Genomic DNA, 20,244 nt, shown 5'->3' on the forward strand with positions numbered 1-20,244 from the left:
GTGATGTCCCCACCTTTGTTTTTCCTTTTCAAGAATTCCTTGGTGATTTGGGGCCTTTTCTGGTTCCACACAAATTTAAGGGCTGTTTGTTCCAGTTCTTTAAAAAATGTCATTGATATTTTGATCGGGATGGCAATGAAAGTGTAGATTGCTCTGGGTATCACAGACATTTTAACTATGTTAATTCTTCCGATCCATGAGCATGAAATCCTAAATGCAGCAAGAAAAAAAATTATAACCTCCAAAAAAACAACAAAAAACCCCACATTAGGCCATCAGTAGATTTCTCAACAGAAACCCCACAGGCCAGGAGAGTGGTATGCTGTATTCAAATTGTTGAGAGAAAAAAAACCTGTCAGCCAAGAATGTCCAGTAAAGTTGTGAAGAATAAATAATGTATTTTCCAGATGAACAAAAGCTGAGGGAGTTCGTTTCCACTAGGCTTGCCTGCAAGTGATGTTGAAAGGGGTTCTTTAGGCTGAAAAGAAGACACTAATTAGTCACACTGGGTAAAGGTAAATTCACAGTCATATTTAGAAAACTGTAATTCTATAATAGGATGGTGTTAACAGCTTAACTATAGTATAAAAGTTAAAAGAAAAGAGTATTTAAAATAACTATAGCTACTGTAATAAATAAAAAGAGGTAAGTTGTGACACCAAAAACATAAGGGGGAGAGTAAAAGGTTAGAGCTTTTGAATGTGATCAAAGTTAAGTTGCTATTAGCTTTAATTTGTTTTATCTGTAAGGTGTTTTATGTAAGACTCATGGTAACCACAGAGCAAAAACCTGTAGTAGATTCACAAAAGATAAAGGGGAAATCAAAGCATACCACCACAGAAAATCACTAATTCACAAAGGGAGGCAGAAACAGAGGAATAAAGAAAAAATAGAACTACAAAACAGCTAGAAAGCAATTAATAAGATGCCATTAGTAAGTGTCTACATAGCAATAATTACTCTAAATGTATATAGAATGAATTCACCAATCAAAGGGCACAGAGTGGATGGATGGATTGAAAAAAAAAAGACCCTACTATATGCTCCCTACAAGAGACTGACTACAGCTTTAAGGACATGCAAGCTGAAAATGAAGGGATGTAAGAAGATATTCCTTGCAGGTGGAAACCAAAAGAAAGCAGGTATAGCCACACTTATATCAGACAAAATCCCCTTAAGCCAAAAACAATAACAAGAATCAATAGGTCATTATACAATAATAAAGGGTTCAATTCATCAAGAAGTTGTAACAATCATAAATATATACACACCCAATATTGGGGCACTTAAATATATTAAGCTAATAAGAACAGATCTGAAGGGCGAAATAGACAGCCATTAAAAAGAATGAAATCTTGCCAAATGCAACCACATGGATGGATCTAGAGGGTATGTCAGAGAAAGGCAAATATGATATGATTTCACTCATGTGTGGAATCTAAAAAAACCCCAAATGAATAGACAAACAAAAAGCAGAATCAAACCTATAAATACAGAGAACAAACTGATGGTTGCTAAAGGGGTGGTGTAGGGAGATGGGCAAAATGGGTGAAGGGGAGTGGGAGATAAAGGCTTCCAGTTATGTATGGAATAAACAAGTCATGGGAATAAAAGGTCTAGCATAAGGAATATAATATTGCAATATTGTAATAGCCTTGTATATGACAGATGGTAGCTACACTTGTGGTGAGAAGAGCATAAGGTATAGAGAAGTTGAATCATTATATTGTACATCTGAAACTAATACCACACTGTATGCTAACTAACTGGAATTTGAATAAAGACTTAAAAAAATAATTTCAGTCAATTAAAAATGAAAGTGGACACTCAAGGAAAGAATAAAGGGAGTTCTTTAAGTTGTAACAAAAAGACAATAATTAACAACATGAAAACAGATGAAAATATAAAATTTGCTGGTAAAGGTAAGCAAATAGTCACATTCAGAACATTCTAACACTGTAATGAATAAATAACTCAACTTTAGTATAAAAATTAAAAAGACAAAACTATTAAATATAAGTATAGTTACAATAATTTTAATGGACCCACAATATAAAATATGTGAATTGTGTATGCGATTCAAAGTTGAGTTTTTATCAGCTTAAAATAGTTATATCTATAAGATGTTTTATGTAAACCTCATGGTAACCACAAAGCAAAAATCTATAGTAGATACATGAAGATGAAGAGAAAGGAATCAAAGCATAGCACTATAAAAAATTTATCGAATTACAGGAGAAGACAACAAGAGAGGAATAAAGGGACAAAGGGACAAAAAAAACCTGTCAGAAAACAACAAAATGTCAACAGTAAATCCTTACCTATCAATAATTACTTTAAATATAAATGAATTATATCTCTAAAGACATAGAGTGGCTAATAGATATGAAAAACAGGAACTAAATATAGACTGCTTACAAAAGACTCACTTTAGCTTAAAAGACACACATAGCCTGAAAATGAAGGGATGGAAAAAGATATTTCACATATATGGTAACTGAAAAAGAGCAAGGTGGCTGTACCTATATCAGACAAAGTAGAGTTTCAGTCAAAAAGTGTCACAAGAGACAATGAAGTCATTATAATAATGATAAAGGGGTCAATTCACCAAGATGCTATAACAATAATGTTTTTGTATTTGTATATTTTGTGAAATGATTAATGATTATTACTATAATCAAGCTAATTAATATTTCTATCACCTCACATAGTTACCTTTTTGGTGGTAATTCACTTATGATCTACTCTCTTGGCAAATTTTTAAAAAACAAAATATTATTGACTATAGTCACCATGCCATACAATAGATCTCCAGAATTTAGTCATCCTATGCAACTGAAACTTTGTATCTTTTGACCAGCAACTCCAAATTGTCCCCAGTCCCCAACCCCTGATAAACACCAATATACTCCCTGCTTTTATGAGTTCAACTTTATTTGACTTTTTTAAAAATTCTATATATATGTGGTATTGTGCAGTATTTGTCTTTCTGGCTTATTTCACATAATATAATGTCCACTATGTTTATCCATGTTATCTCTAATAACAGCATTTCCTTTTTAAGGCTGAATGATATTTTACTCTGTGTATGTGTGTGTGTGTGTGTACACCCTGGAACCCTAGTACACAATAAATGGGGATGTAAATTGATACAGTCATTATGGAAAACATTATGGAGTTTCTCCTAAAAGTTAAAAATAGAACTACCATATGATCCAGCAATCTCATTTTTGGATATTTATCCAAAGGGTTTGAAATCATGATGTTGAAGAGACACCTGCATTCATAGGTTCTTTGCAGCATTCTCATAGTCAAGATATGGAAACAATCTTGGGGCGCCTGGGTGGCTCAGCTGTTAAGCGTCTGCCTTCGGCTCAGGGCGTGATCCTGGCGTTCTGGGATCGAGCCCCACATCAGGCTCCTCTGCTATGAGCCTGCTTCTTCCTCTCCCACTCCCCCTGCTTGTGTTCCCTCTCTCGCTGGCTGTCTCTATCTCTGTCGAATAAATAAATAAAATCTTTAAAAAAAAGATACGGAAACAATCTGTCAACAAATGAATGGATAAAGAATATATGATACATACGTATAATGAAATGTATATCATGGTGACTCTAGCTAACAATACTGTAATGTATAGTTGAAATGTCCTAAGAGTATAGACCACAAGTTTTCTCACCATAAAAGAAAGGTACGTATGTGATACGATGGATATGTTAGTAATTAGTTGATTGTGGTGATTTGTTCACAATATATAAGTACATCAAATCATCCAGTTGTACACCTTAAATATACTCAATAAAAATAATAAAGAAAAAAATTAAAAGACGTAGTATCAGAAACTCTAGCAGAACAATTAGGCAAGAAAAAGAAGTATTGCATGGTGCACTGGGTGTTATACGCAAGTAATGAATCATGGAACTTTACATCAAAAACTAGGGATGTACTGTATAGTGACTAACATAATATAATAAAAATATTATTAAAAATTAAATAAAAGACAAAGGTGATGGTAAAAAAAAAAGAAGTAAAAGGCATACAAATTGGAAAGGAAGAAAAATTATCTCTTTGCAGATGACATGATTTTATACATAGAAAATCTTTTTCTAGAAAAAAAGAATTAGAAGGGAAATCAAAACCACAATGACAACCCAGAGTTATTAGGATGGCTATTATCCAAAAAACAATAACAATAACGGAAAATAGCAAGTGTTGACCAGAATATGGGGAAACCACATTGCTGATGAGAATTTTAAATGGTGCATTTGATATGGAACAAATTATGGTGATTGTTTAAAAAATCACACATGGCTTTCCCATATGATCTAATCATTCCACTTCAAGGTATATATTTGAAATTACTGAAATCAGGAACTCTTAGAAATATTTCCACACAAATATTAATAGCAGTTCTATTCATGATAACCAAAAAGTGAAAATAACCGAATTACCATGTATGAATGAATGGATAAACAAAATGTGGCATACACACACAGTGAAATGAATTCCTGGACTTATGTCAGTCTGTGTCTGTGACCCTAACAAATAGTAATAGAGAATTTTTGTGTGGAAATAGCAGTCAATTCTTTGAATGTTTTATGATATCCTCCAAAATTATTTTTTTTTAGAGAGAGAGCGAGCAGGGGAGGGGCAGAGGGAGAGGGAGAGAGAGAATCCTAAGCAGGCTCCATGCTCAGCAGCACTGAGCCCGATGTGGGCCTCAGTCCTGAGATCATGACCTGAGGAGAAATCAAGAGTCAGACGCTTAACTGCCTGAGCCACCCAAGTGCTCCTCCTCCAAAATTATTTTTAATGATTCCCTGACAAGTCATTTAGGTCATTCTTCCAATCTTCTGAAAGCAAAGAATTGGGAACCACTAATCTGGCAAAAAAATATTCTAAACATGTCATTCACATTGTAAACACCACAGGAATAATGTTCCTAATTATCCCTTTGCATAGTGTTCTAGAAGTTTTGACCTTTATTGTTATTTATAAGGGAAACGAAAGGCAAGGAAGGTTTAACAGCCTTATAATGAGCTAGTTTGAGTATTTTCAGAGGGCACTGGGGCATGGCAGTTGTCTCCAAGTTGTTTGTTACCTGTACTTGTGGTGATTGGGGCAGGAGAATAGTAGCCCAGAGTGTTAAAAGCCCTGTGAGAGAACACTATATCAAAAACTAATGATGTACTGTATGCTGACTAACATTATGTAATAAAAAAAATTATAATTAACTATTTAAAAAAAAAAGCCCTGTGAGAGCCCATAAAGGTGATTGGGGGTTAGGACTCTGTATTGGTTGGTCTGCATAAGAAAGGCATGCTCACAGGTGAGTGGTTTTCACTCCCTAGGAATTAGCTAGCCTTGGGAGAGGCAGTCTCCAGTGTCAGCAAGGCCCTAGATGTCAAAACATCAGAAAATACAGAAAAGAAAAAGGCTTGATTAATACATAAACTAAACAGAAACAGTTTGCCCAGATGGAGTTAATGGTCTAGTTCCATCTTGACCAATAGAAATACAGTGTGAGCCACACCAAAAAAAGTAAAAACCAGAGAAAAAGTTAAAAGGAACGGTGAATTTAATTTTAATAAAGGTAAAGAAATTATAATTTCTACCTGGGAACAATATGAATAAATTGTTAATTTTACATTTTATACTAAGTCTTTGAAATGCAGCACATTATATCATTATTTCAATATGTAAGCAATATGAAATTACTAATTTTGTATTCTTTTTTATGAAGTCGTGTGTTATTGCCATGTGTTATTTCAACAAAGAAACAATATATACAATTCACTTATTAGTTATTCTAACATGTTTGTCTAAGTCAGAAATGCAGGGTGTTATCACAAAATGGAAATAACAAGTTATTAACTATTTTTATTAATTATCAACTTTTACATTTTTTCTCTAAGCCTTTGAAATGCAGTTTGTTATTTCAAGATTGTAAGCAATAAGAAAAAATTTTTAAAAATTTTCGTGAGTCTTTAAAATGCATGTTTCATCTCAATATGGAAACAACATCAGCATATCATTGTTACGTTTACATTCTTCTTACTAAGTCTTGAAAATGCAGTCTGTTTTCACTTCAACAAGGACAAACTATACATAAAGTAGTAATTATTTTCCATTCGTTTTTTTGTTACTAAGTCATTGAAATTCAATGTTATCATTGTAACATATGACAGGAATAAACTTAGATTCTGATTGCTAAATAAGTTTTTGAAATACAATGTTTTATCATTTTGACATGTAAATATATAACAAATTGTTAACATTTTTTTCTTACCAAGCCTCTGAAATACAGTGCTATTATTACAAAATGTAAACAATATAGGGGCGCCTGGGTGGCTCAGACAGTTAAGCAAGCGTCTGCCTTCAGCTCAGGTCATGATCCCAGAGTCCCAGGATCGAGCCCTGCATCAGGCTCCCCATTCAGCAGGGAGTCTGCTTCTCCCTCTGCCCCTCACCCTCCCAAATAACTAAATAAAATCTTAAAAATGTAAACAATATTTAAAAAGTTAATTTACATTTTTTCTTTATGGTCTCTGACATGCCATACATTATCATTTCAATATATGAAGAATATAAGTAAGTTATCGATTCATTATCCTCTATCTTTTGTTTCTTACCAAGTCTTGGATATACACTGTGCATTTAATACTTAGAGCAAATTTCTAGTGCTCAGTAGCCACATAGGCTAGTGTATACCATAATGAACAGTGTAACTCTAGTCGAAGAGCAGAGGGAGCAAAAACACATGGAATTATGTATACCATGAAGGAAATGTACATGGCACATTAATAGAAAGCAGCAGCAGAGTCAATCTACTTGAATAAGGAAGAAAAAAATCTATCTGAGGAGGAAACATTTTAAGCCATGGCCTGAGGGTTATACAACAGCATAAAGAGGCTGACATGGATTGAGCAGAGTATGTAAGAGAAAAAGTGAAAAAAATCTGGGGTGGAGGGGTGGTAAATACTTTTCCTAAATGCCCTAAAAAAGAGTGGAGAAACTGACAAATCATAGGACTACCTATACTCTGAATGGTTTGAGATCAAGGACTTTATATTTTGCAGCACCTAGAACAGTACCTAAATCATAACAGGTATTTGGTGAATGTATGTGAAATACGGAATAACCAAGCCAGAGGTCTGGGCCTGGGAAAGCAGGTAGCAACATGTTAATAAAAGCATCAGTAGGAAAAGCCACAGCATAGGGAATATAGCCAATGATATTGTAACAGGGTTGTATGGTGACATATGGTAGCTCCCCTTGTGGTGAGCATAGCATAACATACAGAGAAACTGAATCACTATTCTGTACACTTGAAATGAATGTAACATTACCTGTCAACTATACTCCAAAACAACCAACAACAAAAACCACCAGTAGGTAGTGGGCATAGTTTGTTTCCTTTTACTCACATAGGATTTCTCATAAGAACCCAAGGCAATCATAAAGGTCAGTTACGTATCTAATCTCCCTAACCCCAGTTTCCTCAAACAGTAGAATTTTATCTATGTGTCTAACAAATTTGAACTTCAGACAAAACACCCAATGCTTTAATGGTCACACATCAGTGTTGAAACAACTCCTTGTACTATGGAACTCACTCAGGACAAGTGGTCCAGTTCATGTCATCTCTCTCTACCACCTGCAGCATTGCTGCCAATTGGGCCTGCACTTCAGCAAGTTTTTGTCGGTCCAAACTGCCAGGAAAATTCCATTGTTCATAGCAGTGGACAGGAACAGGATAAATAACATGCTTCAGCTCCATCAAGCATGTTAAATGTTGCAGAAGACCCATGAGCAGAGGCATTGTAATGGGGTTGAAGGCAAAGCTAAGGACACGGAGGTGGGTACAGTGGCTCAGGGCTGGGAGGACAGCAGAGAGAGTAGAATCAGTTATGAGGCAATTATTTATCTCCAGATACTGCAGGGTGCCTGAGACCTTCTCTAACAGAGTCTGGAAGGGCTCATAAACTTCTGAGAATATCTGGTTGTTACTGAGATTCAACAGCCTTAGGTGGGAGGCCTGAGAACTCTGGGACAGGACAGTAATGTCTCTGTTAGACAGGCCACAAAAAGATAGACACAATGTATCCAACTGAGGTGGCAGGATTCTGTAGAGAGAAAAAAGAAAGCCTATTTCAGAAAAATGAGGATGGGATCAGGGCAGCGAGACCTGAACTATAGATACCTAAGGCTCTAGAATAAACCAATTTGTACATATTTTGCAACAGTGGTTAACAATGTGGACTTTGCAATCAAACTTAATAGGCTTGTGACCCTGAGAAAGTTACTTTTCCCCTCTGAGATACAGTTTTTTAATCTTTAAAATGTGTCAACGGTATTTATTATACATGGTTATGGGAAAAATTAAGCGAGAAAAGTTGTATGCACTTGGTATATACGACACAGTCAATAATGGATCTTGTTCACTTACTCGGTGAAGATAGGTCTAGGAAAACACCCAACTTAGGGTTCCCTTTGACTAACTCCCAGAAAACAAGTTCTCCATTCAGGGTCTAAGCCTTGGGGGAAATACAGGAGCAAAAAGATCTGGCAGTGTTAACTACTGTGGCTAGCCCAAAGGGATGTGCATCATCTGAATGCTTCCCTCTCCTCTCTAGAAAGCTATAAACTCCAATAGAAGAAGAACTGAGTCTTTTTCACCAATATATTTACAAACTTTTCATACTGTCTGCCCACGGTCAACTGAATGAATGAACACAGCTTTCTTTTCAAATATTGTCTGTCTCCTCACAATGAGATCCCTCTCACTAGCCTGGCCAGTTTCAAACTCCTGTCAGTACCCACACTGATATAGAAGGAGAAATAGGTTACAAGGAGCCTGGGATATCTAAGTATGGTCTCTTCTCCTGTCTTAACAATGGGGTGTTCAGGGAACCCAGGTTCCTCCCCACCCCTTCACCTGAGCAGTTTATGCAGTTGATCTGTAAGGCAGAATAAAGCCAAGCTGAGCTCCTGGAGGTTGTGTAGTTGCCCAAGCTGGATGAGAAAAGTTCTGAAGTCTTCACCTTTACAACGTTTAAAGGAGATGTTAGACAAACTGATGCTGTTCAGGTGGATCATCTGAGCCAAAAGGGTGGTGACTTCATTCAGATAAGCCTGATTCAATTCCAGGTGATCAATGCATCCCAGATCCAGAAACTGCAGGACACTTTTGTGGGCAGATATTTTATTAATCTGCAAATCTCTGCAGCAGAGGTGCAAAGACCCAAAGCTCTGCTCAACTTTACTCTGAAGGAAAGAAAGAAATTGCTTTGTTCTCAAGGTACCATTGAAAGAAAGGTCCACTAATAATTCCACGGGTTTCTGGGTTGACGGAGGCTCAGACTCTGAATTAACAATTCCAAGGCACTTGACATTATGCTGGGCTTCTTCTGTTTTAAGGATAGAGTGTTGAGAGTAAACACAAGACTGAAAACAGAAAGGAAATGTGGTACTGATCTCTGAGCATGTTGTCCCACAGTCTGGGTCCTGCCTCAAATCTAGGATCCTCAGTTTTGGCCCCCTGTAAGGAGAGGAAGAGAGAACACACATAAAAAGTAGCTGATTTTAAATAACCCAGCAAGATCAATGATGGGAAGCAGAAACAGAACTCTTTATCCCTGGTATTCATTCTATATACCATTCACCAGGAAGTCCTTTTATACAAATTTAGCATCTTTCACTCTTTACCCATATTTTCTTCACCTCTGGTCCTCCCCAGTCTCAACACCCATGTCCTTCTATGTAATCACACTCAGGAGATAGATCCACCACCTCAATGACCTCTATTCTATAATCAAGCCTGTAAGACACTGGAGTCCCTAAGGTAACCCCAAGTACTGGACCAATAGTCCCACAGAGATCTTCAGAACTCACCACTGGCTACTTTGGGAGACTCTTAAGTATCTCCCTGCCCCAGGCTCTAGCATACCCTTCTGCTGACTGACTATGTTTCTACTGGACATAAGCTTACCAAGAGGAAGAATTCTGGTCAGGGAGGATCTGCAGACCACCAATCATGGCTTCCAAGATTTCATAGTATGACTCTTGTACACTCAGTGCCCCAATATGGAGACAGTGAAAGGGCCAAGCTTTCACCATTGCTTTTACTATCTTCTTATGCCCTCCCAAGAAGGCCTCAATGAACAAGGGAACAAAGAGGTCTCTTGGGAGTTCTTCCAGGGCATGGATAGCCGCAGGCTCATTACTCAGCAGACTTTTTGCAGCAAGCTCTAGCAGCGTGGCTATGGCCTTTTGGTCCATCTTCATGAATGTGCTTCAGGGTGAGGAATATTTAGAAATCCTGAAAAGATATCTACAGTCTCATTTGCTTCCAAGATTAGCTATGAACAAGACAGTTATTGAATAAACATATGGTGAATCAGAGAGCCAACTCAGGTGACTTCTACTATAGAAACAGAATAAAAATAGACTTCTATGTGTGTCTAAGTATATATGTGCATGCATATATACATACACACACATATATATACTCACACATACACATACACACACACACTATATATATATATATTTACATAAGATAAAATGCCATTAGAAATCAGAGGTAAGTTAGCAGAACACAATGTTAACCACCCAGTTGCTTTCTTTCCAATATTTCCTCCCAAAAGGATATAAACCAGTAAGAAGGAAAATGTAAATCTGCATAAAAGCCACACCCTTATCACTACTTTAAAATGGAAAGTGCCAGAGGAGCCTGAGTGGCTCAGTCAGTTAAGTGTCCGACTCTTGATTTCAGCTCAGGTCATGATCTCAGGGTTGTGAGATCAAACCCTGCATTGGGCTCCACACTGGGCATGGAGCCTGCTTAAGATGCTCCCTCTCTCTCTTCCTCTGCCCCTCCCCCACTCATGCTCACTTTCTCTCTCTCTCTCTAAAACAATAAAATAAAATGGAAAATGCCAAACTTCAAAAATAATTTCAAGTAAAAAAATCATAAAATCCCAGCACACAATCTGTTACACTCCCATTACTAGGCTTTGTGGCAAGCAAAGAGAGACCAAGAAAGCTATAGGAGATACAGAAGAAGAAAGATGGTGAGGAGCTTAAAGTTGATCTAAAACTATAGCAGAATGACTATGCACAAAACAAGTCTAAAAAAGATGTCCTGGAAGACGAGAGCAGGGAACCCAGAAAAGGGACTCCAAATTAGGAGCATGTAAAGAGGTGAGAATGATTTAAAGGATTAGTCTTTGAAAAGACATAACTTCTAGAAAAGAGTAAAGGCAAAAAGGAAGGGAGAAGCACCCTTTAGCAACTGGGTGTGACAGGGAAAAGAAACAAAAGAGGGAGAGGAAGGATCTTGCAAGACATAAAAGAACCACAAAATCAGAGCACCCATAACTCCCTCCATTACCAAAACAAACATACAAAATAAATAAAGGATCTGGACTTTGCTATAATGACAGAAAAGGACATCATTAAACTAAGACTCTTGTGAAACTACTAAATATCATACAAACGAACAAAAGGAAAGGGAATTCCATATAAAAACATTGCAGAAAAGATGAGGAAACAAACTTCACACATATTAATCAACCATGAATCAGGAGACTCTGAGCCAACACTCCAAACAGAATTAAACACTCAAGCAAGATTTTGAGGATATGAAACCTACCTCGAATCAGAATGTTTTCAAAAATATAAAAACAGAAATGTACTAAAAATAAAAGTACAGCATAGTGAATATAATCAATAATATCGTAATAACATTGTATGGTGACATATCATACCTATACTTCTTGTGTTGAGCATTGCATAATGTACAGAACTATCAAATCATTATGTTTTACACCTGAAACTAATATAACAGTGTATGTCAACTACACTTCAATAATAAAATTTGTTTTTAAAAATCTGAAGTAAAAATTTTATATTGAGCTGGAGTGTTCTTCAACTATCACAGCCTACAGAAAAACAGTTTTTCAACATACAGGAACTCAGGAAACTCTCCACCCCTCAGTCCTTCCTCAGGAATCTACTAGAGCAGGGGTCTGCAAATTGTGGCCAGATTATGCCAAATCTAGTCCACTGCTTGATTTTGAAAATAAAGTTTTATTGGAACAAAGCCAAGATCAACCATTTATGTATTATTTATGGATGTTTTTGTACTACAATGGCAAAGCTCTTATAACAGAGACACTGCAGCCCAAAGCTTAAAATATTTACCAAATATCTCTTTACAGAATGTTTGTCAAGTAATCTTCTAAAAGATGAACTGAGAATGTGAACCTACATGTGATGACAGGGAAAATGTCACCAAAATCTCTGATTTTAACATCTAATACTAAAATCAAGGTAGGGGAAAAGAGGAAAGACTAATGTACAAACGCTTCATGTTGTGAAAAGAAAAACAGAAATAATGCAACTAAAAATGAGAGTAAGGAGAAAAACAGAAGAAAATAGGGTAAACTTTTTGCCATAATGCAGTAGGTGAGTATTAAATGATATGAGTGGGGGGGACAAAGAATGGACCAGATAGTTAACTATTAAGAAAACAAATGGTTAAGGATAATTTTTTAAAAAGCATTAAACATAATGAAGAATATGTTTTGATGATAAAAGCCAAGATTCACAATAATGATATAACACTTAGGAATTTACTCACCAAGTAACACAGCAACCGCTGTTATAAAGCAAAAGGGAAAGGAGACTTAGATTTTTAAAAAACAGTAATAATAGGAGATTTAAGAAACCAGTCTCAGTACAAGACAGATCAAGTGGTATAAGAAAAGAATGAAGATGTAAAAAACATAAACATATATGTAAACAACATAATCAATAAGGCACACCATATATTTTACACACACAGAGAAAGAGAGAGAGACAGAGAACACAGAATATATTTTCTTGTCAAAATTGATAAATTTCAGAGAAACAGCATCATTAATTTCCATAAAACAGAAATATTTACAAACAGTCTAATCATGCAACAAAAGTTAAACTTACTAACAAAATGGAAAACAGAAAGGGCTTTCCACCTGCAAAAGTTTTTAAATCCTCTATTTAAAAAATGTTAAGTTAAAAAGGAGATACAAAGCTTGGTAGGAGGATGGCAGTGGAGTAGGAGGACCCTATGCCCACCTCATCCCATGAACACAACTAGATAACTATCAAATCATCCTGAATACTCCAGAAGTCGACCAGAAGATTGACAGAACAAATGCCACAACTAAAGGGAGAGAAGAGGCCACATCAAAGAAGGCAGAAAGTATGGAGATGGGGTTTAGGAGAGAAATGGATCACAGGTGCTGCAGAGTAGAGGGAGACATGGTCACAGAGAAGGGCAAAAGATAGAGGAGCACACAGGGGAAAAGAAAAGGAGAATGCTTCCCCAAAGCCATGGGCTTGAAAAATGAGAGGGTCTGAACTATGAGTTCTTGCAACCACAGGGCCTTAAAGCCTGGAGTTTTAAAGGTCAGTGGGCTTGGCTGGGATAAAGCCTGGACACTGTGCTACTCTGGAGAGAAGGCAGGCAAACCCAGGGGCAGACAGTGTAGAAATTGCACTCCGAAGAGTATCTGAGGCACACAATGGGGAGATGATTCACTCCTCTCAGAGTGCATCCCTCAGAGGCAGCATTCACAGAGACACTTCTCTGGGATAAAGGAGCTGGCCAGCACCATTTCCCTCCCCTGCAGCTCAGCATAAACATAGAGCCACCTATCAGAAGCAGTGCACTGCTGACACTATCTGCCTACCTTGCTTACACCAAGTCCCACCTCCCTGCATTCCTATGGAACTACCCATCCCAGGCATGCTTGCCTCAGTCCCACTGTGGCAGGCCCCTACCACAGAAGGCCAGCACAAACCCCTGCCCAAACCACATCTCCTAACCAGAGTGTTCTTCAGGGCCTCAAGTCTGGTGAAGGAGGTGTCCAGTCTCATTTCAAAAGCAGACCAGAGAACAGATAGTTAAAACTTGCCACATTCAGGCCAGGGACCAAACACTACCCACAGCAGGCAAGGAGAGACTCTGTAGATGACTGGCCTGAAGTATAGAGCAGCCAAAACACAACAGTAGAGCACATGCAGCACACACCAGAGACACTTCCTGAAGCAGCAGGCCCTAGGCACTACATGACTCTTCTTCATAGGTCCATTACTTTTAGGAGCAGGAGACATAACTGGCTTTTCTAACACAAAAAAGAAGGCAGAGTCTTAGACAAAATGCAAAGATGGAGGAATTCATCCCCAATGAAGAACAAGATACAGTCATGGCCAGAGATCTAAGCAAAACAGATATAAGTAACATGGTGGATGGAGAATTTAAAGCAACAATCATAAGGATACTCACTGGAATTGAGAAAAGAATGGAAAATTTTAGGGAGGTCCTTACTGCAGAGATAAAAGAGTTAAAAAACAGTCAGAAATGAAAACAAAATAACAGATTTAAAAGACACTTGATGCAATGAACAAAAGAATAGAAGAAGCAGAGGAACAAATAAGTGATATAGAAGATAAAATAATGGAAAATAATGAAGCTGAAAAAGAAAGAATTATGAAACACAAGAACAGACTTAGAGAACTCAGTAACTCAATCAAAAGTAATATTTTTTGTATAATAGGAGTCCCAGAAGAAAAAGAGAGAGAAAAGGGGGGCAGAAAATTTATTTGAGGAAATAATAACTGAAAACTTCCTTGATCTGGGGGAGGAAACAGGCATCCAGAACCAGGAGGCACAGGGAACTCCCATCAAAATCAATGAAAGCAGGCCAACACCAAGACATATTATAATTAAACATGCAAAATACAGCAAAAAAGAAAAAAAAATCTTAAAAGTAACTTGACAAAAGTCCATAACTTACAAGGGAAAATTTATAAGGCTAGCTGGAGATTTTCCAAAAGACACTTGGCAAGCCAGAAGGGAGAGGCATAATATATTCAATGTGCTGAATGGGAAAAATCTGTGGCCAAGAATACTCTACCCAGCAAGGCTATCATTCAGAATAGAAAGAGAGATAGTTTACAAGTATCTCCACAAAAATTAAAGGAGTTCATGACCACTAAACCAGCCCTGCAAGAAATATTAAAGGTGATACTTTGAGTGGAAAAGAGAGTTCAAAAGTGATAAAGACAAGAAAGGATTAGAGAAAATTTCCAGAAACAATGATAAAACAAGTAATAAAATGGCACTAAATACATATCTATCAATAACTACTTTGAATGTAAATGGAACAACCACTCCAATCAAAAGACATAGGATGTCAGAATTGATTAAAAGAAAAACAAGGTATCTATATGCTGCCTACAAGAGACTCATTTTATACCTAAAGACACCTGCAGATTGAAAGTGAGGGAATGGAGAAATATTTATCATGCAAATGGATTTTAAAAACTACAAAAATAGGAAACAACTGAGTAAACAAAAAAAAAACCACAAGGGAAGAAATAATAAATATTAAAGCAGAAATGAATGAAATATAAAATTTTAAAAATCAGGGTGCCTCAGTGGCTCAGTTGGTTAAGTGTCTGCCTTCGGCTCAGGTCATGATCCCAGGGTCCTGAGATCGAGCCCCATATCAGGCTCCCTGCTCTAAGAGGAGCCTGCTTCTCCCTCTGCCACTTCCCCTGCTTGTGCTCCCTCTCTCTCTCTCTCAAATGAATAAATAAAAATCTTTTAAAAAAATTTAAAAAATCAAAATTCTGCTTTTTAAAATAGAGAAACCACTAGCTAGCTTGATAAAGGAAGAGAGGGCACAAATATACAAAATAATAAATGGCAAAGGAAAAATAACCATTGAAACAGAAAAAGAAAATACAATACATTATTTGCAAACTTCTATGCAAATAAATTTGAAATTCTACATGAAACAGATCATTTCCTAGAGAAGTACAGATGGCCAAAATTCTGACTTTAGTGTTAGAAAGGTTAAATTAGGCATTTTTCATAGAAGAGAGGGAGAAAGTTATTAAGAAATTAACCCTAGGGCGCGCCTGAATGGCTCAGTCAGTTAAGGGACAGACTGTTGATTTCTGCTCAGATCATGATCTCAAGGTCATTAGATCAAGCCCTGCTTAAGATTCTCTCTCTCCCTCTCCCTCTGTCACTCCCCCCCCAAAAAAAACAAAACAAAAAAGAAATTACCCCTAAGAAGTACCACTCAAATGGTTTTACAGGTGAATTCTAGTAATCCATAAAAGATCAGATAGTACTGATTTTCTATAAATTATTCAAGAGCACTTAAAAGGAATGAACATTCCTTAACCCCTTTTATGAAGCAAGTATGACATTGACAGTTAATACATAGATACAGGGGCGCCTGGGTGGCACAGCGGTTAAGCGTCTGCCTTCGGCTCAGGGCGTGATCCCGGCGTTATGGGATCGAGCCCCACATCAGGCTCCTCTGCTATGGGCCTGCTTCTTCCTCTCCCACTCCCCCTGCTTGTGTTCCCTCTCTCGCTGGCTGTCTCTATCTCTGTCAAATAAATAAATAAAATCTTTAAAAAAAAAATACATAGATACAAAAATAATACAATGTTAGCAAACATCCAACAATACATTTAGAAACCAACAAACTGTTACCTAGTGGGATTTATTTCATTAATACGAGATTGGTTCTATATTAGGAATTTCATTTATATCATTCACCACAGTAATACAGTTAAGCACAAATACCACGTTATTATCACCATATATACTAAACAAACCTGTGGGAAAATTCAACACCCATTCATGTTTTTAAAAAGGGAAAAAAAAACCTCAAGAAAATAGGAATCAGGCAATGTCTTCTTAATATGATAAAAGATCTTCAATGAATTCTTAATGCTAATATTTTATTTAACGGGGTACCACTACAGGTTTTCCATTAAGGTTAGGAACAAGGAAAGTATGCCCACAACTTCATTCCTATTCAATCTTGTACTATATATATTAGGTGACTAGAGAAATCAATTAGATGTATAAGAATGGATAACAAGGGTATTATGCTAAGTGAAATAAGTCAATCAGAGAAAGACAATTATCATATGGTTTCACTCATATGTGGAATATAAGGAATAGTGCAGAGAACAATAGGGGAAGGGAGGAAAAACTGAATGGGAAGAAATCAGAGAGGGAGACAAACCATGAGAGACTCTTGACTCCAGGGAAACAGACTGAGGGTTGTAGAAAGGGAGGTGGGGGGCGGGGGTAACTGGGGGATGGGCATTAAGGAGGGCACGTGATGTGATGAGCATTGAGTGTTATACGCAACTGATAAATCACTGAACATTAATCAAAACCTAATGATGTACTATGTGTTGGCTAATTGAATTTAAATTTAAAAAAATTAAAAAGAATGGATAACAAGAAGTAAAGCCATCCAAATATGCAGATAATATAGTACACTTATAAAAACAAAAAGTCCTAAAGAAACAATGGCAAATTAATGTAAGCAATAAAATAAATCAATAACGTAGCAGGATATAAAGTTAACATACAAAAATCAATAGTTTTTATACATACAAACATACACACGTGCACACACAATCCAGCTGGAGGTCACATTTTTAGAAAACATCTTATATGCAATAGCAACAAAAAAGATTAAATACATAGGGATAAACTTAATAGGAACATCTACATAAGGAAAATTTTAAGTGTTAATTTAAATTCCAGTTAACATACAGTGTAATATGAGTTTCAAGTGTACAATATAGTGACGCAACACTTCCATACAATACCTTGTGCTCATCACAAGTGCACTCTTTATTGCCCATTATCTACTTAACCCATCCCCCCACACACCTCTCCTATGGTAACTATCAGTTTGTTCTCTAAAGTTAAGAGTCTGTTTCTTGGTTTGTCTACCTCTTTCTCTCTCTCTTTTTTTTAAATATAAAACACTCCTGAAGGACACAGGGGAAACTTGAATAAATGAAAATATATTCACTGTCCTTGGATAGAATAACTCAACACTTTTAAAAATGTGAATTATCCCTGTTAATGTATAAATTTAATACAATCTCAAAAATATCAGCAAACACTTTTATGCAGTTAGACAAGTTGATAATAAAGTTCATTTATTTTAAAAAATGCAAGAATAACCAGGATATAAGTGAAAGAAAAAACCTATGAGAGAGAGGTAATGATACCAGACAGTAAAACATACTATAAAGCCTATGTAATGACAACATTGTGGTACTGGCACATGAATAAACAACAACCCCATAAAATGCAATAGAAAACCCCCCAAAATGCCCAAGAACATGTGGAAATTTGAGTAGATGATAAAAGGGCATGTAAAATCACTGGGGCAAAGATGGACATTTAATAAATGGTGCTGAACCAACTGAGACATTTGGGAAAAAATAAAAGATTCAATCACACATCATACACAAAAACAAACAACAAAATCAGCCAGGATGTAGGAGGAACACTACTTCAAATACAAACAACAACAGATTAATCTAACTATATTACAAATGACTATATTAACCTCACTAAAGAGATGAGGAAGAACATAGCTAAACTAAGAAACTTGGGGAAAAAGTATTTTGATTGCATCCTCCGAGGCTAAAGACAAAAAGAAATGTTCATAAATACACATTAGCAAACCTATTTCTAACAGGTGTATTGCTTAACATTTCCCCAACTACTTTATACATACACCAGGAATGAACAAATGAGTAAATATTGTAGATAACGAGAGCTAGGTCAGAGAAAGAAGTTAAAAATAAAGCTAAAATGGATTGAAATCAGAATTATCAGTCTGAACTCTTGAACTTTAATATCTATACATATAGGTAGGTACAGAAATGAATACAGCTATATCTGTAAGTACAGGCATATACGTACCAGATATTTCCTACCTTTGTTGATGGAGAGGGCCTAGCAGCAATGAAACCCTAGTAGCAATGATCACACATTGAGGTATTGGTTTCTAAATGTCGTTCTTCAAGAAAGGAAATGGGGCTCCTTAGAGAAATAGCTTGATTCCAGGGCTGCAGTGAGGGGAAAAAAAACACAAGATGAATATGAACGTCTTATTATGCCGGTGAGGAAGGAAGTACACAAAAAAGGATAGGGTCATTTTGAAAGAACACAGAACCAACCAAAAGGAGTTCCCAGTGACCAAAGCTGGAATGATTTGAAGAGTAAAATAAATAAGCATATAATTTGATTATAACATATCAAAAACTAGTGCAACATAGTGATTCATGAGTCAATATTGATATAATTACTTGAATCAATAATTTGAAATATATTTTATAAACTAATTTTTATAAATAATTTAAAAACATATAAAATTAATAAATGGAGGAGAAAAAAATGGCTTTTCAGAAGAATTCCGATAAATAAATGTAGTAAGAATGAGGAAAATAGAAAGTCACCATTGAGTAATAACTGTTGTAGGCAAGATCCTCAGACGGATTCTAAAAGTAGTGAGTAAAAGCCTGAGAAGAAACAATATCTTTATACTCAAAGTATTTCCTACACAATATTTATTACTTATAAATGGGAAAAAGCACCATTACAATGGAACAAAATAACTGCCACCACCTTAATCAAGTGATCAAGATGAATATGACTAGTAATAGAACATATGGACATCAAGTACCCCACGACATCATGCATGGAAAGGGAACAAAATTACATGTTCAGTATAGTGTATAAAACCTAAAATTAAGTCTCAATCAAATGTATGCCTTGACATCTGGGAAAAACCCAGAGGGCCTCAAATGGCCTAAACACATGTTCCCTTCCCTATTGTGCTCCCACAAATAAGTCCCCCTTGACAAAGAACCCTTCTTGTCATGGAAACTAAGTACAGAGCCTGCTTATACCTGAGTGATGGGCTTTAGTTCCCCACCAGAATTATTCGAACAAACCAATCATAACTTTCCATGTGACCCAAGGGTCATTTCATCTTCTTGTTACTGTAATACTGCCCCCCAACAGCCCCAATTGGTCACTCTCTTCCAGAGCGTAACCTGTGTGGCTCTACCTGGCATGTGGTGTCCTCCTCCCCAAGACTATGAGTAAATGTTACTAATAACCTCCTGTGAATTCATCTGTTCAGTGTGTCCAGTGTCATGTGCTCAGCCAGTCCCATAACAACAGAGTGGAAATCCCTCTATCATCAGTGGGTGGAGTGGAAGAGAATAAAACAGGTATTCTTGCCAAAAATGTATAACTTCAATCTAATCGGAAGAAAACATCAGACAAATCCAAATTGACAGATATTCTATAAAACACTTCACCAGTATTTTCAAAACATCAGGGCT

General features: G+C 36.5%; 1 protein-coding gene across 1 annotated transcript; it reads right to left on the minus strand.

Moving 5' to 3' along the window:
- Positions 1 to 7,609: 7,609 nt before the first annotated feature.
- LOC123787042 (melanoma antigen preferentially expressed in tumors-like) lies at positions 7,610 to 10,284 on the minus strand. The gene is made up of 3 exons (XM_045789466.1): positions 9,989 to 10,284; positions 8,936 to 9,538; positions 7,610 to 8,123 (listed from the first exon to the last, which is right to left on the minus strand). The coding sequence occupies exons 1-3, from the start codon at positions 10,282 to 10,284 to the stop codon at positions 7,610 to 7,612; spliced, it is 1,413 nt and encodes a 470-aa protein (XP_045645422.1).
- Positions 10,285 to 20,244: the final 9,960 nt, after the last annotated feature.

Source organism: Ursus americanus, chromosome X, assembly GCF_024610735.1.
Source record: "Ursus americanus isolate L20-20 chromosome X, mUrsAme1.1.p, whole genome shotgun sequence".
In the NCBI taxonomy this organism is placed as follows: domain Eukaryota; kingdom Metazoa; phylum Chordata; class Mammalia; order Carnivora; family Ursidae; genus Ursus; species Ursus americanus.